Genomic DNA, 23,802 nt, shown 5'->3' with positions numbered 1-23,802 from the left:
AGATGCCACCACCTCAGACTTGGGACACGTTGTTGCTGCTGCTGCTGCTGTTTAAATTTCTTAGTCACCTTTCTAAAAAGACTCAAGGCAATTTACAATAGAATTAAAACACACAAAATTTAAAACGGCTACAAGAATTATCCATTAAAATATAAGCACTCCATAAAACAATAAAAACATCAGTGTCAATCATAAACAATTGTTATCAAATTTATTTATTTATTTATTTATTTATTACATTTCTATACCGCCCAATAGCCGAAGCTCTCTGGGCGGTTCACAAATGCCTGGGAACAGAGGAAATTCTTAACCCGGCGCCAAGTAAAATGACCATGTTGGTGCCAGGCGGGCCTTGTTGGGGAGAGCATTCCACAATTGGAGGGCCACCACAGAGAAGGCCCTCTCTCTTGTCACCATCCTCTGGACCTCCCTTGGAGGAGGGCTTCAGGTGTGGATTGTAGGGAACAGGTAGGTTGGCAGTGCACCCGGGTAGGTTGGCAGTGCACCCAGCCACATTCGTAGAGAAGAATGTAGCTGTTAAAGATGCTTGGCTTGTTTGCTGTGGAAAGAAATAATAACTATAATCTAATAGCCACGTAGAGGTTTTGACCGTGTAGATGGCATAGTGGAGGGTGAGGCATGATCTTCCCAGCCCAGCAGGCCTCTGATTTTGTCTTCTGCTCTTCAGATGCTCCTCCTCCACCACCACCACATCACCAGTTCGCTCTTCGGGCTACTCCTCAGCACCCTCAATGCGCAGCTCCGTAAGTGGCATGGATAGCTACACATCCGTGATGGAAACGGCCCACATACAGAAGGAGGCCTCCAGGGTCCAAGACGCTAAAACAGAGCGGCCTCAGACTGACAACCACCTGTTCACCTCAAAGCTGCCCACTGGGGCAGGCCTAGAGCAGTCGCCTTCGCCCATTAAAGCCATGGAGCCCAGGACTTTGCCCTCCTCTGGGCCGGGTTCGGCCCACCTGTATAGCAGAGGACAGGGGAAAAGCCAGCCTCAGCATCACGCGCCCCTGGACCAGTCGCTGCACGCAGTTTCGGCCAGTGAGCAGCAGCAGCAGCCCGGTAGAGAAAAGAGTAAAACCTTTTCAGTGCAGGAACAGGAGCTCCGAGCACTCGGTAAGACCACCATGACAGCGGCCAGCTTCATAGATGTGATTATCATGCGTCAAATTTCTTGCGATAAGGGGAAGCGAGAGAGAAGCTCGCTAAGTAACAACGCCAATAGCGATGGTAAGACATTGGAGGGGGGCGGAGGGGGGCGGTACAGCGAGTCTGGGGCCTTAAAAACGCACACAAATATACATCTTTAAGAAAGACCCCTCCCTACTCTAACCCGCCATTTTTTGACATTTCAGTTTTGCATTTGTGGTGACGGGCTGTTCTGTATCGTGTGCAGATTCCAAGTGTTTGTCTTTGTATAAAAGCTCTCTTTATTTCCCACCCCCCACCCCACTCCTGGCCACCACCTACATGCCTTTTCAGTTTTGTTTTTTTTTCCCTTTGGCATCCTTGCTGTCATGCATATTATTCAGGTCCTGGGATGTTGCTGCGGTTGTGATGGAAAGCAGACAGGTGATTTGAGTGGGATGGAGGGGCAAGAAGGAATTCGGAACGGGGCGGGGACACGTGAACGAGAGTGCCACGGATGACGACAGGGGACGTTTGCATAATACCCTGGGATGCTGGGCCGTACATCGTGGCTGTTCCCTGTGCCCCAAAATCCAAATCTGCATTTTGAGAATAAACGGCATGATTTGCCTTGTTGGGACGATGCCTGTTGATCCCAGTGGGTGTGTCATGTCTTGGGCATTGGTCAAGAGCGAAAGCGCTGTTGCCTGAGTGCGCCTAGGACAGGTGTTAGATGCCAGTGGCAGTCCTTGCAATCCCGCGCTCAGCACTGAGAGGTCTGACTGCAGCAAACGGGGGCTTCTGTGGCTTTGAAGAGGTGTTGGTCTACAACTCCCAGGAGAGGCACCAGATTAGGGAAGGCTGAAAGGTCTAGAATCAACGTTTTTAAATGGAAGCCGCAGTTCCAGAACGGCCCAAGCTCTGGACTGTGTTCACGTGGGGAATACAACATTGCTCTGTGTACCTCTGCCAAGGGATGTCTTTCGCGAGCTCAACGGCCTGTCAGGAAACTAAGCCATTCAATAGCACTGTGGAGATTCCTTTGAGTTGGCCGGCTTTGCCGCTGGAATAGCTCCTGATCATAAATAGGGCACGAACGGCAGCAGCCGGGTCCCGTTTTTCCCCAAGTAGGTGTGCAACTGGCGGGCCAGCCAAAGCTGATAAGAACAAACCACCAGTAGTAAGATCTAGTAGTAAGACAGAGTCTGAGATCTAAGGATGCAGGTACTTCCAGCTATGATAGAAAATTCATTCACTTCTAAGTTGCTGCTGTGATATATCGCCTTTCACTCAAGAGCAGACACGTTTTACCTTGAGCTTCTACCGAGCGCTTGCTTCTTGGTTTGCCAGCCTGTGGCTTTCCATCTACTAAGGGAGCGTGTTAGCCACATTTTATCTTCACGGAAAAACAGATGCATTTGCCTCTGTGTCTCTTCCCTCTCCCTCTTTTCCCGTCGGTAAGTGTCAAGTGTTTCCCCACTGCGTAGGTTAGAGCATGCGCACAAATTGCATCGGATCACCAGGTACCAAGCAGGGAGGGAAATCTGCAGTAGCTTTTTACGGATTTAAAACATGCCTTTAAGGGTCTCCCCCCCCCCCCCCCCCCCGTCTGTTCTGTTGACTCCAGCACGAAGCCTTTGCAACAGCTACAGCGATGCTTAGAAGGAAAGAGTATTGTCACCATTTCAACCCTGTCTCTCTCTCACGCCCTTCAGGTTTCTCTGGGAGCTACAGCCCCAATGACATTGAACCCATAAGCCCTGTGAACTCACCCAGCATGCTCCATGAAAAAGGGGCAAAGCTGTCCCAGGATATGGAAAAAGGGCGTGGCGGTGGAGAGCATGAGCTGCGGACAAAGCAGCCAGGTGAGCGGGGTTTCCTGCTTCCACGGCAGCCTGGGGACGAACTTCTGGCTGGCTCTCAGGTTGTACCACAGGGGTGGCACCCTTTTCAGCCTTGAGGGCTGCGTGCAGTACCAGGTGGTGGGTCGGGGGTCACACGTGTGGGATTGCTGCGGGGGAGGGAGTTCAGTGCCTTTCCCCCACCCACCCCAGCAACCTCTGCATTGGATCGCTGGGAAGGAGTGAGCTTAAACCTCCTTATTCTCCCCTGCCCCAAGGTCCTGAGCTGGATCACTGTTACAGGATGGGGTGAGGGTGGGGTGAGGTTAAAAGCCTCTCCCCCACTCCCCTGAACCAGGTCACTATTAGCAGCAAAGAAAGAGCAGTCTCTGCATTGGGATCGCTGGGACAGGGTGTGTGTGTGTGTGGGGGGGGTGAGGTTAAAGGCTCCTGCAGAGTGGGAACCACTATCTCTGAGCTGTGGGGAAAAGCAGAGCCGGGGGGGGGGGGGGCAGCAGCTCAGGCCTGCAGCGTGCCACAGCTTGCCCCTGTGAGCTGCACCTCTATGCCACACGTGAGTTGCCAAACACATGGGCCTCATTCACACATTGTATTTTTAGACGTACACTTTAAAAGAACGAAGAACCTAGCTGTTCCCCCAAAGACTGTCATGTGCGAATATATAGCATGTCCTACCTGCGTTACAGCTTTGCCAAAGTGGGGCAAACTTGTGATTTAGTTTATTTAGTATTTACATACCACTTTTCTATTACAGTAATAATCAAAGTGGCTTAAGAATAGAATAATAAAGCAGCTTACTCAGAACGCAATAAAAGCACAAGCTATTACATGAGAGGTTATTTACTTCGTCTTTTAAATGTTTATTAGTCACTTCTCTGCATAGGGGCCCCAAGGCAGCGTGTAACATTTATTTTCTTGTTGCCTGTAGTGCTCAACTCAAGTACAACCGTCCTTGTAAAATGTTTGACATCGCATCATGGCCATGTCTGAAAGGCTGCCATTTGGCTTCCGCCTGTACTTTGATTATAAGCAGGGGATTCTTTTTCTTGACTTAGACAAGAATTGAGAAGATAGATTATATGAGATGAGAGAGAGAGGCGCCAATCATAGAATCATAGAATAGTAGAGTTGGAAGGGGCCTACAAGGCCATCGAGTCCAACCCCTACTCAATGCAGGAATCCACCCTAATCAGAAGACACCTTAAACCATGGCTTTAGCCAGAAAGCCAGGTTGTGTTCAGAAGACACCTTAAACCACAGCTTTAACCATGGTGAATGAAGCAAAAAGCCTTTTCACCATGGTTTAAGATGTCTTCTGAACGGGCCCACAGAGAGAGAGAGAGAGAATGTAAAAAAGCAAGTATCAGACACAGATGAATTTCAGTTGTTTCAGCTCCTCCTGGGCTTTCTGTACTGATGATTCTCTTCCCCCCCCCCCACAGGTTCCCTCAAGCCTTCTGGAACAGAAATCTCACACATGCAGCAACTCCACCAGCTACCCGAAGGCCGGCAGTCCCCAGGCCAGCCTTACCAGGGTTCCCAGAACGCCAAAGGCCACCAGCGAGTCGTCACCCTAGCTCAGCATATCAACGTAATTAGCACTGTTTTTCCAAACGGATGTTGTACAGGGCAGTCGTTTTGGGGTGGGGTGGGTGAGCTCATTCCCTGCCTATTTGGAAAGAGCCAGTCACATCACATCCTGGGCTTCCAGGCTAGGGCTAGGCACGACGGCTGTCAAACGTGACCATTTTCCATAGGAAGGAATTATCCATGCAGCTTTCTCAAAGATTTCTGAAATGGATAGCCCCTGCTTTGAGGCCCAGAGTAGATGGCTTTGACTAAGCAGCGTGGCTAACTCTGTTCAGGCAAAATCTTTTCACACAGATGCATCCTTTTGAATGTAACCATCCAGCGGGCGTAGAATATTATGTCGGAACAGCTGTTTAGTTGGCCCAGGCCTCTGACAGATACTTACTAAACCCCAAATGCAATTAATTACTACCAGGACAGAGTCTTTTTCTGCCTTTTCCAGGGTGTCGGCCTACAACCTAGCAGTAAAAGTTACCTGGCGAAAATGGGAATATTTTGTTTCTGTATCCAAAATTGGGAATTGATCGCCAAATATTCAAAACTGGGTATCTGCTAGCTCGGTGATTTTCAGACTGTGCATTGCAATGATCCCTGGAGCTCTTTGGAACTTGACCAGGCGTTTCTCAGTGAGTAGATCAGCAACAGCAGGCAGGTCTCCCTTAAAAGCAGCCTGCCCTGTGCTACTGATCTTTGCCTGCAACATGCAGCTGCAAGAGAGTGTTGGGGGTGTCCTGCAATGCACTCTTAGGTCCCTTTTCCAAATAAGAGAACCTTATTTAAAAAATAATAATAAGGGATTAATCTCTCGTGGCTCTTAGCACAACCCTGTGGAGGCTTGATAATTGTAATGGCCTTTCCTTGTCCTGTGGGATCACTTCTGGGGTTTGCCTTGTGAGGAACACTCAGGAGAAGTGCACGGCGCCCCTCCAGGCACCTCTGTGAACCAGCCTGCAGCCCACAGGCCACGAATGCTCGCACAGGACCTGGGAGCGGCAGCTCCCTCCAAGTCCCAAGACCCTCCTCCCACTAGATTGCATGGGTGGCCAAAGGCATGGCCGGATGCCCAAAACAGAGCTACGTTCTTTTTCTTTTTTACAGGAAGTCATCACGCAAGACTACACACGCCACCATCCCCAACAGCTCAACTCCCATATCCAGAACCCAGTGTACCCCTACGCAGGGACTCCCTGCCCCGTGCTGGATCTCCGACGAACACCCAGCGAAGCTTATATGCAGCAGCAGCAGCAGCAGATGGAGCATTTCCGCACTTCAAGGATCTCCCCGGAAAGTGAAGGAAGCAAAAGGTGAAGCTGCTTTGACCTTGTTTTGCCAGGGGAGGGGTGTTGTGGGGTTCTGTCTTGCAGTATCCCGATATGTCTCAGGTGATTGACAAATGGAAGGGTTGTGATCTGGATAGAGTTGTGCACTTCAAAGTTCCCAGTGGTTTTGTGTGGAGAGCGGGAGGCGCAGGGCTTCACTTTCCTGTTGGGAGTCAGTGGGATTTAAAGTCTTGTCAGAGCGGGTTCACGGAATAGACAGAGATAAAGGGTGCTCTTAGCACCAGCTGTCAAAACAACACTCCTGGAAACTGCTCAGATTTGGGTGTTGGTGAGTCTCCACTATTACAGAGGTCCAGACCTGTGGATTCTCCACCTGCTCTCCTCTCCATAACACACAGGTGTTAGACTGGAGGATGCCTTCAGCGTGCTCCCACCTGTTGCCTCCATGAGCAGCAGTAGCCAGTGACTAGGAAGCACCCCATTAAAGAGCCCCCACCCTAGACCAGGGCCTTAGAGCAGCAGTCCCCAACCTGGGGCCCTTCAGGCGTGTTGGGCTACACCTGGAGGGCATCTGGTTGACGACGTCTGCCTTAGAGCTGCTCTTGCTATTTAGGCAGAGTAGCAGCTCTGCCTGCCTTGGACTGGCAATAATTAGAACAGTTCTCGTTCTTTTTCCTCCCCGCCACAACGTGATTGGCGGGTTTTGATTGCAAGTGCTTATTACCCACAAAGACGTTCTTCTAGAAGCGCCCCAGGTCAGTGTGAGGAGCTCACAACAGGGCACGGAGGAGAAAGCGTTTGTTGCGGCCTCCAAGCTCTTTACGATTTGTAGGTTTCGTGATATGCCCTTTTGGGGTGGGGGGGGGGCTCACCCTACTCTTCGGCACTCAGTTTCTTCCAGTCAGGTTCTGCCCCTTCTCAGTCTGCTCAGCAAAGCGCTCTTTTGTTTCCGCCTGCTTTTCCTTGTCAACCGGAAAAGAGAGCGACGGGGCTCACGTGGTCTCGCTGCTGCTTCCTCAGGTCTCCTGAGCAAATCAAAGCACCTGCTTCCGACAACTGCATTGAACCCATCTCTCCGCCGGACGGAATGGGGGAACCCGATCACATGCGAAATGCCACGTATCCCATCCTCTATCGAGAAGGCGAACCGCTGGATCAAAGGTAACACAGCTGGCAGGACCGTTGTCTCATCTACGGAGTTCCATAACGTCACGCAGTGTTGCCGAAAGGTTTTCGCCTAATAGCGCCGGGATTTTTGTCTTCCCTTACGGAATAGCACAGGCGAGAAAGAGGGAGAGAGAGAAGAGGGTTCTTATGAACCTTACAGAAGGATGTATATCAAGAGCGTTAGCACAGAATCCCTAAGGGGCTGGCCACTTGTTCTTTTAGAGAGAAAACCTCGGGTGTGTTTTGTGACCGCGGCTGTCTAGACAGAAGTGGTGGCGTTAGTCTGCCCACCGCAGCAGCTCTTTGACAGGCTTTCCATCACGCAGGATGGGCTCCAAATCTCCAGGAAACAACGTCCAGCCGCCGGCCTTCTTCAGCAAACTGACAGAGAGCAATTCGACCATGGTGAAAAACAAGAAGCAAGAGATCATCAAGAAACTCAGCACAAATAATCGGAGCGAGGCAGAATACAGTAAGGACTTCTAAGGCTTGGGCTCTTATTCCCGAAATTGGGTGAGGGGCGGGAACAACCCAGCTATGGATACAACTAGGGCTGCGGTGTTGAGTCAATTAACCAGTTAATTGATTAAGGCATTTCAATTGGCTGATTGGTCAGCCTATTTTGATTAAATTATTTTAATTCCAAGTATGTCTAAAAACTGCAGGTCTCAAGGGCCATCCTTGGAAGAGGCATTCCTTCCTGCATGTGAAAAGGGAATGCTTTTTCTAAGATGATAGAGTCATAGAGTAGTAGGGTTGGAAGGGGCCTATAAGGCCATCGAGTCCAACCCCCTGCTCAATGCAGGAATCCACCCTAAAGCAAACCTGACAGATGGTTGTTCAGCTGCCTCTTGAAGGCCTCTAGTGTGGGGGAGAGAGCCCACAACCTCCCTAGGTAACTGGTTCCATTGTCATCCTGCTCTAACAGTCTGGATGTTTTTCCTGATGTCCAGCCGGAATCTGGCTTCCTGTAACTTGAGCCCGTTATTCCGTGTCCTGCACTCTGGGAGGATCGAGAAGAGATCCTGGCCCTCCTCTGTGTGACAACCTTTTAAGAATTTGAAGAGTGCTATGATGCCTGCTGAGATACATGTATCTATCATCAAAACACAACAGGAAGCTTTCCCCCCCACCCAAATTACTACTTTTTCTCACGTGTAGGTTTATGCCAATGTAATTAGGTTACAACTCTAGTTACAGTTGCTGTGAATGTCATAGATCAATCAATGCTTTTAGCCCCAATGGAAGCTGACTCAGCCGGGTGGCTGCTTTCAGCCCTTCACCAAACTGGACTGACCCCTTTGGTCCCAGTTGCCGTGGATGGGTTTGTATGAGAAATGCTTCCCCATCCGATCAGTAACTATAGATAGGCTGTGTTCAGATGACACAGTAGTCAACCCTGTGTTAACAGTCCACTCCACTATTACCATATTTCTTTGATTCTAAGACGCCATCGATTGTAAGGGATTGGTGGCTCCCTACACGCTTCCTGGGCCGGGATTATTTCACATGCCTATGGAGCCCCGCTGGGCAAGAGTGGCCGGGGTTTCTGCCCCTCTTGCCTCGCGGCTCTGTAGGCATGGGAAATAGTCAACGGAGCCCAAAACATGACACAAGTCAAGTTTATTATTACAGTAAACAACCAGCATATCAGAACGAATGAACATTAAAATGCAGTAAAAAATAAGAGAATAAAAGTGGGTCGTAGAGGTAGCCCTGTACTTTAATTTGGGCCTAGTTGCTGATAGTCTTTAATCCGAGGACCCTCTCCAAACAATGGCCGGACACGTTCCTCTTGATCTCACCGTTATCCCAACCGTATCACGGTGGCTTCTTCAAGGACTTGCATCTGAGTCCTGCAGCTTCTTGCTTGCTGGCGGGACGGACAGCGCCTTGCCTTTGTGAAATGCTCTGTTGTTTCAAGCACCGTAAACCTCATTCCAACGTATTTGCTCTAAGACAGGGTTCTTCCGTTGGTGGGTCCCTGAGAGTTTTGCAAGAGTACAATTAATGTTACGAATCTACCATTGCCTTGGGATGGTGCTCATGCTTAAGGTATCTCTCTTTCCCTCCTCCCCTGCAGATGTTGGACAACCTGGAACAGAGATTTTCAACATGCCGGCCATTACCGGAACAGGTAACTTGTGCTTCCTCTCCATCCGGCTCCTGGCTCTCCCCTGCATACCACAGAGAATGTTGCAAGCTGTGTCAAACGCCCTCGGATAATTTAGGCACGATATATGCAACAAGGAATGATCAACTTGCCCAGCAAAGTGGTGTTGCACTTCGGCTGCCCCCTCGCTATTGACCCCTCTCAGGCAACAGAAAAATGTGTGGGAGGGGAGGTTCTTTTTAAAACTTGTATGGGAGTCGTCGTCAAATGACTTACCCTAAGGCAGCCGTGTGGAAAATCGGGAAGTCAACCTAGGGAGAGAGGGAATGGGGGGAGAAATCTTAGGTTAGATAATTATTATTATTATTAATAATAATAATAATAATTGTACCCAGAACACCCTTTCACTTCCATATTACTCAGTCTCTCTCAATTACTTTATTTTTCATTTTGTTTTATTGGTCACTCTTTCCCTGGGAATGATTGGCAAAGAGCTGGTCCACAATGCCTCCTCTGGTCTTTGTGCATCGCTGCACCATAACTGCATGGCTTCTGATGACTCACAATTGCAATACCAAAACACACACACACATACACAACACTCAGCTTGTCCCCCGTTAGGAGTCTCTTCATCCCACAGTCTCCACTCTAAGAAAGTGAAATCAAGCTAGAGGGATTGGGGGGGGGGGGCTTTGGGAAATTCAAGTCGCAGGATAAAAGGTACGAGTTCCACGTGTGCTCAGGATGGAAAAGGTAATAAGAATCCCCTACCAGATAATGTATCTGCAGTTTCTCCCGTGAGGCCTTCAAGCTGGGAGTAATCTCCTGCCTTCTGTGATGTGTTATCTTCATTGCTAGCGAAAGGAGGATATAAAACAACACCTCAGCATTTTTTAAATGGAATCACCCAATTTAAGAAGTGAACGGCATGGGAGAATCAAAGACATTCCCTTTGAGTAAAAGAACACTCTCCAGATAAGAAGCACTTCTAACTTGAAAAGTTCGTTCCTTTTATTCCACTTTTCTTTATTCCACCCTACGGCTCACCTGGATCAAAGCTTTTGCACTGTGATTGTCTTTAGAATTAAGACTCTCATACCGATAATCAGCCTTACCCCAGAGCGAGGCTGTTCTTGGTCATCGCTCTCATCCTGCCCAAGTGGGAAGAAAAACTTGACCGAATGTCAGAAACCGATGTCTTAGACTCGCTTGTCTCACTGACACTTGAAGGTTGCAACAGAGCACTTTAAACTCCCGCCTCCTTGCGACATCTACAGGTGAAGCCCCACAGTTTCCAACAGGAAGGCAGCCTGGACGTTCTTAGCAGGCGCCTTCTCCCTGGAAACACGCTCCCAGAGCATTTTCTGCCACTTGAGCGTCGCTTGCGAGCGAGCATACGTTATAGTCAACGCTGCTCTGTCTACCATTGAGCACAGCCAGGACTGTCCAGAACAGTGACGTCCCGTGCGATTCAGATGGTTGAGATTTCTCTGCACAGAGCCGTCCGTTCCTGAGCTGGCACGGCCAGCGGCAGGCGCTGCTACCTGGTGGTGATTTGCGTGAGCACGGGACCACGTTCATTCCCCCCCCCCCCACTCATGCACCTCACCACCGGGAAGCACCAGGAGATGTTTTCCTCCCAGCCCCACCCCGGGGATCGCTCCACCTGAAGCGTCCGAACCGCTCCGACATCAAGGCGTCACGTGGCAACCATGTCCCAAGACGTGGGGCTGGACATGAAGCCGACGCCGCCATCCCAGTCCTTTAGCCATGGGGAAGAAACGGTGTGCGTGTGCGTGTGTGTGTGTGTGTGTGTGTGGCGTATACACGTGCGTGCGTGTGGCATTCCAGAAACAAAAATCCGTGAGTAGTTTTTGTTTCTCTTTGTCATCCCTGCCCCACCGCCTCGGGAGCAGGCCAGGGCATGACCGAGCCGCCGGTTTTGGGGGAACCAATGGGACAGCCATGACGGAGTTTGTTGCTTTGCAAGAATGTGCTGACTGTTTGTTTCTTCCCTTTTCCCTTGTTGCCTTTCCTCCTTCCTCCTCCCCCCCCACCTAATTTCTTACTTGGTTCCCCACCTCCCCACCCACCCACCCCCATTTCTCCCACCCCCTCCTTTCTCCTTCCACACCTCCCAGGGTTAATCAGTTGTAGGAGCCAGTCGGTCCAAGAAAATTCCAGTACCAACATGGGGTTGGAGGCAATTATTAGGAAGGCCCTAATGGGTAAATATGACGAGCAGTGGGACGACCGCTCTCCTCTCAGTGCCAATGCTTTTAACCCTCTGAATGCCAGTGCAAGCTTGCCCGCTGCTATGCCTGTAACCGCTGCTGACGGACGGATGGACAACATGCTCTCCTCCTTGCCAGGTCTGCAGCTCTCCCCCCCCCCCCACCTTTGACACACACACACCCTGTTCGCGTGTTATTAATCCTCTCTGTGTCTTAATGGTCTTTGTGTCCTTCCTGCCCCTTTTCACTTTAAGCTTTGGGCGTTTTCTTGTGTATTAGTTTTGTTTGTTTTTTACAATGATGCTGATTAATCCCAATCTCCCCCCCTTTTTTTTTGATAAGCACTTTAATTTGATAAGCTGAAAGTACCGTTTTGCTTCCTCTAAAATACTGACACGTTGTGCTGCCCCTACTTTTCCCCTCTTTTGTTTTTATTTATCATTTCCTTCCTACATTGGCAAAAAGGGTAGGTGGTTAAAAAAAAAAAAAGGGAGCACACGGCCCTCAACCTCTTTGGGGACTAGTTAGGGAAGGCCAGGGTATAGATGGGCTCTGAGAAGGGAGGCTGCAAGCTAGATTTGATTTAGACCAAGGGAAACCTAAATGGTTAAGTACAGCTGCATATTTACATCACTGGTGTATTGGATGATCGTGTCAATACTATCTTCAAACAGCCTGTGAAAAATGTCATAGAATCATAGAATAGCAGAGTTGGAAGGGGCCTACAAGGCCATCGAGTCCAACCCCCTGCTCAATGCAGGAATCCACCCGAAAGCATCCCTGGCAGATGGTTGTCCAGCTGCCTCTTGAAGGCCTCTAGTGTGGGAGAGCCCACAACAATGTCCACGGTTTTTGCATTTTGCTCCTTTTGTCCATTACACTACCACCTTGCTGGATCCCACTGAGGAAACCCCTGTGTGTGTGACAGCAGGCTTCTGTAAAAAGGCTGCCTGCTGGACCCGCAGGAACACGTTGGCTGTGCGTCGACAAGCGCAGTTGTTGTCCATCCGCGTTGCGTTGCTTTCAGCAGAACAGTGTGCCTGGGTGCCCATCTCAGCAGCGATGGATGTTTGGATGTACATCTGAGCGTGCAGTCCCCTGAGAGCAATACGGTGCATATGGATTGCAATTCTGCTCAAGCAGAACCTTGACACTGGAGAGCACTTTTCCCTCAGGTCCCTCTTGTGTCCAATTCACAGATGGGAATCAAGGCCAAGGGTGCAATGCTATGCATGTTTAGACAGAGAGAGAGAAAAAAGTCCTATAACTCCCAGCTTCCCCTAGCCAGCACGGCTGTCTGGGACATGCTAGAAATTTTAGGACTTCCCCCCCCACCCTGTCTAAACATGCATAGGATTGTGCCCTAAGATATTTAACCTGCCCAAAGTTATTTCTCCTCTCCACACCATCCTGCCCACAATATTTATCTATTTCTGAATCACCCCTTCCCTCGCTGAGGGCTTGAGGGGCTTTGCAGTAAAACTGTACAAACAATAACGTTCAACAATTCCAAACGAAATTAAAACTGAACAGTTAAAAATACGTATAATTCAATCGGAGAAGCCTTCTAAAGTCCTAGAGCAGCGTTATTCAGTAAAAGCTTGGCAGAACAGAATGTTGATGTTGTTTTACCAGCTGTCTAAAGGCCGATAATGAAAGTCAAACGATCGCTGAATGTAGGTTCTCGAAGGGGGCCAAGTCTTCAGAAATGCCTGACCTTTATGAGATGTCCAAAGGAAGGGACGCGCCCTGTGACTTTTCATGGCCTGTTTTAGGAGTTATTGCCTCATTCCAGTCCTGTGAAGTGTGTGTGTGCGATGGTTTTCATTTACACGATAGGGAGCTGAGGCTGCAATAGCAACTTGGCTACTGGATAAATTCATAGCTAATTTGGGGGGGGGGGATTTGTACTGTGTCTCCCAGCTTTCTAAATCTACCCTGCTATCTGCTAAGCCTTGTTTTTCTGTTCCTGTCATAAAGGCCCCCCCCCCATTTTAAGGTGCCTCTTGTTGGGGTGCTGAGGCCACCCCAGTCGGTGCCACTCCAAAACGCCTGACCGTCAGCTGGTTGTTTAAAAGATGTTTCTTTTGCCAGGAGGAGGGAAGCCAAAGATTGCTGCCAAAGCAAACAGCCGCAAGGCGAAGTCGCCAGGACCGGGCCTGTCCTCCACCGAGAGGCCGCCGTCCGTGTCATCCGTTCACTCAGAGGGAGACTGTAACAGGAGGACACCTCTCACCAGCCGCGTCTGGGAGGACAGGCCATCGTCTGCAGGTAACAGAGCCCGCCTGTCTCTCTGTGCTGCATCGGCTGTGCCCAGCGGCCACAGCCTCAGGCGTGCAGCCAGCAAGCCTTGGCGAGCGTGGAGAGGGAAGGAAATGGATTTCAGGCAGCCGGAGTCATTTGTGCCAGTAGCCAGTAAAGCCCCATGCAGGCATCACAAGACCCGAAGCCGGGGCTGGGCAGAAGGGGCGCCAGGGCCTATGCTTTTGAGGAGGCCTACTCCGAGTACCCCTGGGCAAAGTTGCTTGACTTTTCTGTTGTCGTTGATGGAAAGCACATAAAGCATTTCTGAATGTGAAGAAGGGATGTCTTAAATACATCTTGAATAAAAGTGCTTGCCATTACCTTTTTAATAAATGGTTCTAGTTCATATGTATTTAGAACTGATTAAAAAATACTTAATGAGCCGTTTGAAATGGGGCCTACGTTTCCCATCTGGCCTGGGCCTGTTACCAGCTTGGCCCGGCCCGGCCCGAAGCTGCCCCCAAAGCTCAGCAAAACAGTGACGATGTAGCACTGGCTGCTGCTCCCAATGTCGGCCAAAATCAGAACCTGGCATTCTGGCCCCTGTGTTGATGTTCATTTTTTGATTTTTTTTTTCATTTCCTTCCCATGACCCAGAGCAACAAGTGTTGGCTGCTCTGGGACCTTCATCCTGCCATAGCTTAGCCAGCCAGGTAGAGCCACCCGTGGCATGGGTATAAATCCAGGCTCCGACCTCCACTTGAACCATCCCGAGCACTTCGGCCTGCTCCATTCACAACAGAGTTTCCTGCTTGCCCTAACGTAGATATTGATGCCCCTCGATCTGCGGCTAAACTTTCCAACACCGACGGGTCTCTTCATTGTTTCTCAACCATCTGTATGAAGGAAAGGATTCGGCATAGCTCTATTCTCCATCCTGCGCCTCCCAGGCATGACCTGTCTCAAGTATTTCCTGTTCTTTACACCATTTATCCGCAGTGCAATCTTAACTAGGGCTAGTGAGTTCAGGAGCAGAAGCTGTGATGGACAGAGCTTAGAGAAGCTGCCTTTTATCAAATCAGGCCACTGGGCCGTCTGTCTCCGTATTGGCAGTGGTGCTTGGGGGCGGGGGCAGACCGAAGTCTGTCCTGAGCCCTTTCTGGAGATCCCAAAGACTGAATCCGGGACTTTCTGCGCACAGCGCATGCACTCTGCCGATGACCTGTAGCCCTTTCCCAAAGTTATCCAAGGCTTCCTACGAGGGACTTCAGCCCTGGTCTCTTGCATGACAGGCAGGGATACCCACCCCTGTACTAACAAGGAAGTGCTTTCTAAAAGCGGGGGAGAGTTATTCTGAAAATGACTGTGCCGGGTCACTAGGTCAGGAAGGAGGTGGGCCCTTTCCTTGAAGACCCCAGCATTTGAGATCCTCTGGCTTAGCGCTTGCACAGCTCTTGACCTTTTCTGCTTTTGTCCTTGTGTCCCAATGCAGGCTCGACGCCGTTTCCCTACAACCCACTAACCATGAGGCTTCCGACTGGCATCGTGACTGCCCCGCCGCCGGCCGCCTCCATTCCACAGGGCAACCCCAACAGCCAGCACCACGGGTGGGAGGAAGAGCCCAAACCGCTGCTCGTCTCGCAGTACGAGACCCTCTCGGACAGTGAATGAAAGGAGAGAGGACGCAAGACGAAGGGGGGGAAACCAATCACAACAAACAAATCGACCGGGTGGCTGCCAGGCCAGCCGGAGCTTGGGGACTCTGGCTGGCTGTCGCAGGCCGTGGCTGGCCTGGGCCAGGGCCAGGAGCAGCACTGCTCCAGTCAGCTGTTACTTTTTGTCACATCTGGAAGGGGGGAATTGAAAATCTCTTCAGTTTAAAGCCTTAAAAAACAACAGCAAGCAAACGGAACCCACGCCAATCCTCTCTCCCAATGTGGTGCTGATTATCTTGAGCTATTGTGGCAAGAAATGTAACCAAGTCAATGTGGAGGGGCAGGTGGGGAACCTTAGTGGTCCCCCGAGGGACTCCAGCCAGTCACCGAATCTCAGTTACTAATACTCAGGGGATTCCCATCTGCTGCACCAATTCTGCCCTTCAGCCCAGCTGAGAGAGAGGAAGCCCCCTAGGAGAAGACGGTGTGTTTGGTTTGCAAAGCCCTGGTGTGCGCTTCTGGCGTGTTCCCACCTCCATAGCACATCCTCCTTTGTGCACACTGTTGTGGCCTGTTAATCCAGTACTTGAAATAGGATCCATTCAACCACCCGTCCCCTTACCTCCTGTTTTGTCATTATGAGGGGGCTGCACCAGTGGAATTGCGGGTTGGACCTGTAGGGAAATGAAGAAGGGAGACCCTCTGGGAGGAAAGATTTGGTTTCTTCTGTTTCTCACAGCTAACTACATGCATCCATAGAAACGTAATGGAAATGCCTTGCCCAGCTGAACTTTCAATAAATAGGAGTCAGGCAGTAACGCTTTGGATGCAGGGCACAGGCCGTGGGGTCGGAGGACCCCCTTTCCCCCCCCCCAATAAATATTTCCTTTGGAGAAAAGAATGCTGGGTTTGAATAGTAATGGGAAAGAATTCCTCCATGTGTAGCCTTTTGGCTGTAGATGGAGGGCAGGCAGGGGAGGGGAGGCAGCTGTTTTGAGTACATTGTTCCTTAAAACAGTGCTAAGTATATGGTCTACAGGGTATATTTTTGATACCTTTGGCAAATGACGCCAGATTTTTTTTTGCGCAAGGAAGGACTTATAAAAACAGTGTTATATGCTGCTTTTCAGTCTCCGCTCCTGTACAAAGAGGATTTCTATGTTGCGTGCAAGCTTTTGATGGGTTTGTCCATTGTATGGAAATGTCAAGAGGTAACTATGTCCCAACAAAATGGTTCTGTAATTCAGTAGAATGTATTAACTTAGGTTTTGTTTTTGTTTGTTTTTTTAAAAAAGAAGAAGTATATATATAATATATTATATATATATAAAAATATAGTCACAACTGCAGGGCCCTTATCGCATATAGTAACACTCCAGCGTGGAGAGGACATTACTTTTCAAGTGAATTTGTCTCTTTTGGGAGGGGTGAGAGAGGCTAAGACACTTGCAGGAAAGTTTAAACATGTATTTTTCTGACCCACCCACAATGCTCTGTTTTCTATATTTGTGGGTGGGTGTTTTTCCCCCCCTAATCCATTCTGTGATGCTGTCAGACTTTAAACCATGTGAGCATGGATACAATTCAAAGCATAAAAAAGAAGTTTTCCTTCTTCCTCCATGCTTTTCCCCTTCTCTCCTCCTTTTTGCACGCTAGAAGAGCGGCTATAAAGTAGTGTTAAATGTTTTTCATTCTGTGCACCAGAGGGAGACGATCTGGACAGCAGCGTCTCTGCTGGAACAGACAACAGTCCTGTTATCGTAGTAAGTAACTCCAGCCAGCATCCAGGAAATGGGCAATATCACACTCTCAGTGTTGTTGTATCATGTAAGTTTTAATCTACAGCGAGGTTTGCTGTTTTGTTTTCCTTCCGATCTTCTACACTTCCTACCAGTTCTTATGACGGAGCAGCTGCTTGGTTCGTGTTACCGTACTTTAAAGACACACATACACACGTGCACACAAACACGGATTCCTATGCTACCCAGGCGGTAAAGCTTGTGTGTTTTGAGTGCTTGAACAAAGACACAGGTTCTGTGTAAGAACATCTGATGAGAGAATCCATCCTGTTTCCAACATGATGATACTGCAGCTTTCTGATACCCAAACCCTTACCCCAAAGGAGTCACAGTTAATTCTGTCAGGATGTCACTTCCTCGCCTCCGGTCTTAAGGGTTGCCAACTGTTAGACTGCTTAACCACAATGCCTTAGCAAAAGGCGTCTGGGAAAAGATCTAGCGGCAGATAGACTGTGAAGAGAATGGGCAGGAAGTTGAACAAATTAAAACGCAGAGCTGCAGGGTGGAGTAGGAGCCGCATAGCAGTGCATTGATGTGCCTTTCCATGTGCTGCTTCCTCTTTTTGAGGGATAGCACAACGGTGATGCTTAGCTCGGGGCACCCGTGGCTTGCAGGGGATTAAAAGAGCAGACTCGCCCTTCCAAAATGAACCTTGTGTGTCATGCCCCCCCCCTTCAAATTTTGCTCTGTACGCAATTTGGAAATGCTATTTAAATTCAGTGTCAGGGAAACAAAATTTGAGCCCACACCAGAAGGTAGATAGAAACTGCCCCAAGCTTGCACATTCTACCACAGGCCTCGGCTAGATGCTGTACCCTGAATCTGTTTGCCCTGCATTTTTCTAGAAGCCTGCTTGAGGGTACAGAAATTCTTACTGGACAGAAAAATACGGTTGCTCAGAATCATGTGCGTACTTTTCCCCTCCATGCCTTTTCTCTGCGTATTGCACTCCACTTTGTCTGCATAGACAGTGAAATAATTGGTTCCTTTGCCCTCACCTCATCTGTGCTTATCGAAAGAACCATTACTCTGAACCATAAGTGGCAGATTTCTTAGAGAATAAAATGACCACCGAATTTCCGCTAGTACCGTGATGCTTCTGGACACTACTTCTTTACACATTGTTTTATCATTTTATGCAAACTGCTTTTGAGTGTTTTTAGCAGAAAAGTGGTTAATAAATTTTATACCGAAATATAATTAGCCACATGTGCCTAGAACAGTCTTGCGAGAATGGCAGCAATGCATGCTTCGTCAGTCTTAGCAAGAGAAGAGATGAAACCTGAGGTTTTGCAACCTTGGGTTAGTTAATGCAATTTAATCACAGTTCTGTGTCACAAGCGCTGCAGTTTGTAGTAGTGAAACTCCCAGTGGCAAAATGCCCACCAGCTCCACGTAGACAAGGAAGGAGATTCTCCTAATCTCTTGACTGCCCAAGATGGGGCCAAAACAACCGGATGAGAATAGCTGCAAGTTAGTAACACAGGTGCAGTTCCTGCCAGGAATTGTTCAGTATAATTGACTATCAGTGTTAATTCCAAAAAGACCTCTCTCCTGCTATCAATTCAATTAGGTTAAATCTATAGTTCACTCTTACAGAATCAGTTTCATTTGCAGACAAATAATCATGGAAAAACAGAAAATGTCTCCCCTAACAAGTAATGTGTCCCAGTAATAGACAAAACAACAGCTAACATTCTCTCTGGGAAACACTTTCTTCATTATTTCGTCTGTCGCTGCTTCAAATCAATATTAGCAATATTGAGGTCACCCCAGTAAGTTTTGCATGCAACTTCCCTGCTTGATCACTGCCATTACTTTTCAGATCTATTCAAAGCTATTCAATCCATAGGGGCAGCCTACACAATGTTTGTACCTGTGTAAATGTCATCTCCATGCTGTGCCATGTGCAGAGTGTTTATTTTGCAACAAGTGCACAGGTCAGGAAACTAATGTGTGTGATAGCTTCTTGACTTGTACTCTCGTGGCCAAATAAATGCCTGTGTTGCATTTCATACACACTGCTCTCTACAGTAAAATCATGTAAGACAAAACATTATGTAAGGTAGGCACAACTTCCTGTATACTTTAGTCAACATCTTCAGAAAACTTCACTGATTCAGATCCCCCCCGTTTCAAAACAAAACAAAAACAGACCATATTTTTGTGCACTTCCCATCCATAACCATCATAGCCTTGTCCACAGCAGAACCATTTGCGCAGATCAGACAGGATTTGCTCACCACCACCTTCGTTAGACCATGCTGCATTTCTGCTGCTTCACCTAGTCTTTCCTTGACTGAAGACATTCACAATTTTGGAACGCAATGCCATATGCCTCTCTTGCCCGCTGCTTGTAAGTTGAAGTCATGTGTACATTCCACAAAGGGGATTTAGGAACAGCCCCCTCCTCCCTTCCAAAAGGTTATTCCCACATTACCAGACGTTGTACATTCTCTGTACGTGTGTGTGTGTGTGTATATATATTTATATATACTCTTGGGTTCTGTGTATGCATATTATTCCATTTGTGTGTGCATGTATAACAGGTACATACACACATATTCTTGTGCCTGAATCAATGGCCTGGCACATATCCATGTGCGTGCATGCATGCACAAGCCAGTTCGGTAAAACTTAACTCACTTCAGTTCAACCAAATGCAGACAAGTGTCGTCCCATTGACTGTTAGCTCTACATAAGGTGAGCACCAACCACTGTGTGTTAGCTTCAAAGGAAAGCCATCCTTCATACACAACTGTCTGCAGAATTTGTGTCGGTTTTAGTGACATATAGTTCTCTATTGTGCTACCTGCTATGATTTTTTTAATTGTGCAATCAAGAAAAAAAAGGAAGTTATGTTAAACTATTAAAGTTTGAAGTGTTACCAACTTTGTAATTTGTACAAACACACACACACAAAAAGGTTTAAAGGACAATTTTATTGTTTGAACTGTACAAGGGGGGTGGGTGGGCGGGAGAAGAAATCTCTATCTTTTGTACAACCAAATTGTGCATAGCTGTTTCAAAGCAAGTTGTATGATAGAACGGCCTGTACATAGAAAATGCTGAGTTGTAAATATTTATGCAGCTTGCTCGAAAGGGTTGGGTTTGTTTGTTTTTTTCTTCTACTGAAAGCGGTTTTGTTCACTGTTGTTTTTGTTTTGTTTTGCTCTACATGCCCACTACGCAAGCATTGTGGGTTTGCAGTGTCAGAGCACTGCCTTACTGTTTAAATAATAAAAAAAGAGGGGGAAAGCTTATTGCCAGCAAAACGCAGCTCTCTTCTGATTCTTGTGTGTGGTGTTAAAGATGTTTATTTAAAGATGGCAGGATGGGGCAAGGCAAGTAATTAAGTGTTACCCCCATTGATGGAGGCGACCTGTGGAACCAAACAACTATCTAGCCCACGGGTGGGGAATGTTTTTTTCTATCAAGGCCCATGTTCCTTTGGGGGGGGGGATCTGTCAGGGGTCACAGGCTGGCATTAGGAGGGGCCAGGGCCCAAAGTGCATGAGGGTACCTCTTTTCTGTCTTTCTACCACCCTCTTCCCTCTCCACCGCTCTCCTTCTGTTCTTCTTTCTGTCGTCTTAACATCCCCTTCTTTCTCTCCCTCTCCACTCAGCGGGCTCCATGCTTGCCACAGATCTGAGCTTGAACACTTGCAGAAGATTTTAGAAATTAGGTCAATGGATGCAGGTTGCCCACCAGCCTCAATCTAGACTGTTTGGGGGGCAGAGGAGGAGAAAGAAGGATTCATTCACCTGCTAATCTAATCCCCTTATAACAATTTCAGTCTGTTTGAAAATCTCATTTTCTGACCTGGAAACTGTGACCCCAGAGCACCAGAAATGTGGCAGGGATGAGCTGTGAAAGAAACTTCAGGGATGCTCAGAGGTACCCTCTTCCCCAGTAGTCACAATTGCCCTTCACTTGTTCACACAGCTGTCATAGAATAGTAGAACTGGAAGGGGCCTACAAGGCCATCAAGTCCAACTCCCTGCTCAATGCAGGAATCCACCTCAAAGCATACCTGACAGATGGCTGTCCAGCTGCCTCTAGAAGGCCTCTAGGGTGGGAGAGCCCACGACCTCCCTAGGTCATCGGTTCCACTGTTGTACCACTCTAACAGGACGTTTCTCCTGATGTCCAGCCAGAACCTGGCTTCCTGTAACTTGAGCCCATGATTCCGTGTCCTGCCCTCTGGGAGGATCGAGAAGAGATCCTGGCCCTCCTTTTTTGTGACTGCCTTTGAAGTACTTGAAGAGTGCTATCATGTCTCCTTCAATCTTCTCATAGGGCTCTCCTCTCAGTACAGCTTTCAGGATTGACCTTGCGTAGCTCAAAGTGGCTTAGGCCTTTCTAAATAGTTTCGATTGCTGAAAAGATCCTTTCCTATAAGGGACAGTTTCAACGAGTATTTCCCCCACTCCCCTTGTAGAACAGGCTGCTGCATACGTAGCTAGTTATGGGCCCACATTGCCTTTTGCCAAAGAAAGACTTTGCCAATGGGTAAAGCAGGTTTTCTGCCTGTACAATCAGGCATTTTACCCTCTCCTTTGCATTTGGTTCCATGAGCTCAAAAGGCTACTCAAAAGGCTACTCATTTGCAACAGTACATCTTGGAGCTGGGTGATCATTTATATCATTAAAGTGTAACTGGGAGTTGTGTTGCATGTGAGAAGTTACTACCAATTAAGGCTCCTCTCTTTAGTTCCATACCTGGTCTGGCCTGCCAGGTGGCAGTATTTCCCCAGGCCAAAATTTCCTTTGGCCTATTCAGAAGGATGCTGTTAGCTGCCCATGTACAATTGTACATTTTATTGCTGATTCTGGAGGGGAGCGAGAGCCGAACTGGGCCTTATTCCTCCTCCTTCAGCGGCTAGGTTGGTTTTATTTTGCAGAAGCCAACACAGAAGCTGTTCTTTGGTGCTTTTAGAACAAGTTGAGAATTGTAGAGGCAGCAAACCAGTCTGGAAAAAGACAGACTACTCCAGCCTGGCCAGAATTTTTGGGCACAGGAGAAGTATGCAATAAAGGCCCAGTTCATCCCTCTGTGTGGGGGTGGAGAGAAGATTGTCTTTTTCTTTTCTTTTCTTTTTTAGGGTGGTGGTGTGGAAACACAATGTTATTCTACTACTTAAGAGAAGGAAAAACTGTGAACGGAAGCAGTCCTAATCCATCATGCAGGGCTGAGAGAAGCTGTAACTGCCTATATACTCAAGACCTTTAAGCGGCTTAAGCACAGCTGATTTTTACAGTCCATTTCAGACATTTCTTTTTATATGCACAGATCCACCCCAAGTTTCATTTTTGTAGTTCGGTACATGTCTGTTGCTTTACGTATAACTGCCCCTCCACACCACTGTCCAAGGATATAATAAAGCGCTCTCGTTTCCCTATTCCCTAGCAAAGACACTGCTGATCTTCCTTTCAAAATTTTGTTGGGCAACTCCAGCCTGGCTTCTTGCAGAATTCCCCCACCCCAAGGAATATACAATGCTGCTTCTAGACTAGAACAGATTCCAAACACCTTTCCAAAGCAAGTCAAATGCGGGGATTAAAGGGAACTGTGTGTTGCCAGCAGCACCTCAGCACGACGACACGCGAGAGGAAATGTGTACATGCTTGTCTTTATAAATGAGGCCTTTTTAAGCGGGACATCTCCTCTACCATTTTTAGACTGGCCGAGACAGGGAAGGTGGAATAAGCAAGCAGAACTCCACCTTGTTAAAGCCACCACAGACAGGCACAGGGTTTATTTTGGAATCACACTGGACTGCAAAATAGCCCTTTAAATGGCTCCTTTCTTCTTCCCCAAGTCCCTTCCACTCTGCCCTGGCTCTGCTGCAGACAGTCTCTGCCCCCCTTTTGCAAGCACTTGCCATGGGTGGATTTTGTTCTGCAACAGCTAACGATGGCCAGAGCTCTCCCACACAGTATTGGTTCTCAAGCGGTAGATGATATGTAGGAAGTGCCCCAGATATTACCCTAAAGTTAACGTTTTATCTCTCTAAAATTAATGCTTTATCCAGAGTTTCTCCAACCTCCAGGTTGTTAACTCCAGGTAAGTCGCTTAAGCGATGGATGGATCCTTACAACTTGCTTTGAGGGAACCACCAAGAAACACACTGTGAGGGTCTTCCCACATTGCTGGGCCCTGGACTCCCGGGAGGCCTCCATGTCTCCATGTTGGAGCTGGTACCTGTGACCAAGGTACTTTTAACCACCAAGTCCATGTCAGGATGGTACAGGGCATAGTCATCCTTGGAGCAGCTGCCAGGGACCAGGTCACAGACCTTCATCTGGGCCTCCACAGCCTTGGCAAACATCGTGAAGAAAGAGGACAGGTACTTAACTGTAACTCTAGTTCTTAAAGTATCATCTGTGTCATCCCACAACCCATCCTCCTACCCCAGCTGCCAGTATTCTCATGCCTGCAGCTTCGCTTCCCTTTTTATAATGGCGGTGTTGGTCAGACATTTAAGCTGAGTAGGAACGCAGGAGCCACCTCCCTTGAGTGTACAATTAGGGAGGGGGCAAGGATGGGGTCCCCACCAAACTAGCCTAGATCTAGGATTGTGAATGCACGGATGACCCCCTCAAAGAACCACAGCTACAGGAAAGCAACCTCTCTTTACCAGACAGCATGGGTAATTGTGGCTAAGCTATCTGCATCCAGGTAAGGTCGTAGCTGGCGTATCGGCCAAA

General features: G+C 48.3%; 1 protein-coding gene across 7 annotated transcripts in view; it reads left to right on the top strand.

Moving 5' to 3' along the window:
* Nucleotides 1–20,365, top strand: part of NCOR2 (nuclear receptor corepressor 2) — a 298,769-nt gene extending 278,404 nt beyond the window's left edge. For 5 of the 7 annotated variants that reach the window (XM_063143816.1, XM_063143815.1, XM_063143814.1 and 2 more), the window contains 10 exons: nucleotides 689–1,248; nucleotides 2,862–3,011; nucleotides 4,451–4,599; nucleotides 5,697–5,902; nucleotides 6,899–7,039; nucleotides 7,372–7,517; nucleotides 9,129–9,182; nucleotides 11,300–11,386; nucleotides 13,487–13,663; nucleotides 15,129–20,365. In XM_063143816.1, the coding sequence (XP_062999886.1) occupies nucleotides 689–1,248; nucleotides 2,862–3,011; nucleotides 4,451–4,599; nucleotides 5,697–5,902; nucleotides 6,899–7,039; nucleotides 7,372–7,517; nucleotides 9,129–9,182; nucleotides 11,300–11,386; nucleotides 13,487–13,663; nucleotides 15,129–15,307 (1,849 nt within the window). In that variant the 3' untranslated portion in view covers nucleotides 15,308–20,365. The remainder of the gene's footprint in view (nucleotides 1–688; nucleotides 1,249–2,861; nucleotides 3,012–4,450; nucleotides 4,600–5,696; nucleotides 5,903–6,898; nucleotides 7,040–7,371; nucleotides 7,518–9,128; nucleotides 9,183–11,299; nucleotides 11,387–13,486; nucleotides 13,664–15,128) is intronic. The other 2 variants (XM_063143820.1, XM_063143819.1) reach the window with 2 other exon arrangements.
* Nucleotides 20,366–23,802: the final 3,437 nt, after the last annotated feature.

The sequence above is a fragment of the Elgaria multicarinata genome, chromosome 18 (assembly GCF_023053635.1).
Source record: "Elgaria multicarinata webbii isolate HBS135686 ecotype San Diego chromosome 18, rElgMul1.1.pri, whole genome shotgun sequence".
NCBI lineage: Eukaryota > Metazoa > Chordata > Lepidosauria > Squamata > Anguidae > Elgaria > Elgaria multicarinata.
The sequence above is the reverse complement of the archived record's forward strand: the minus strand, read 5'-3'. Positions and strand labels throughout refer to the sequence as shown.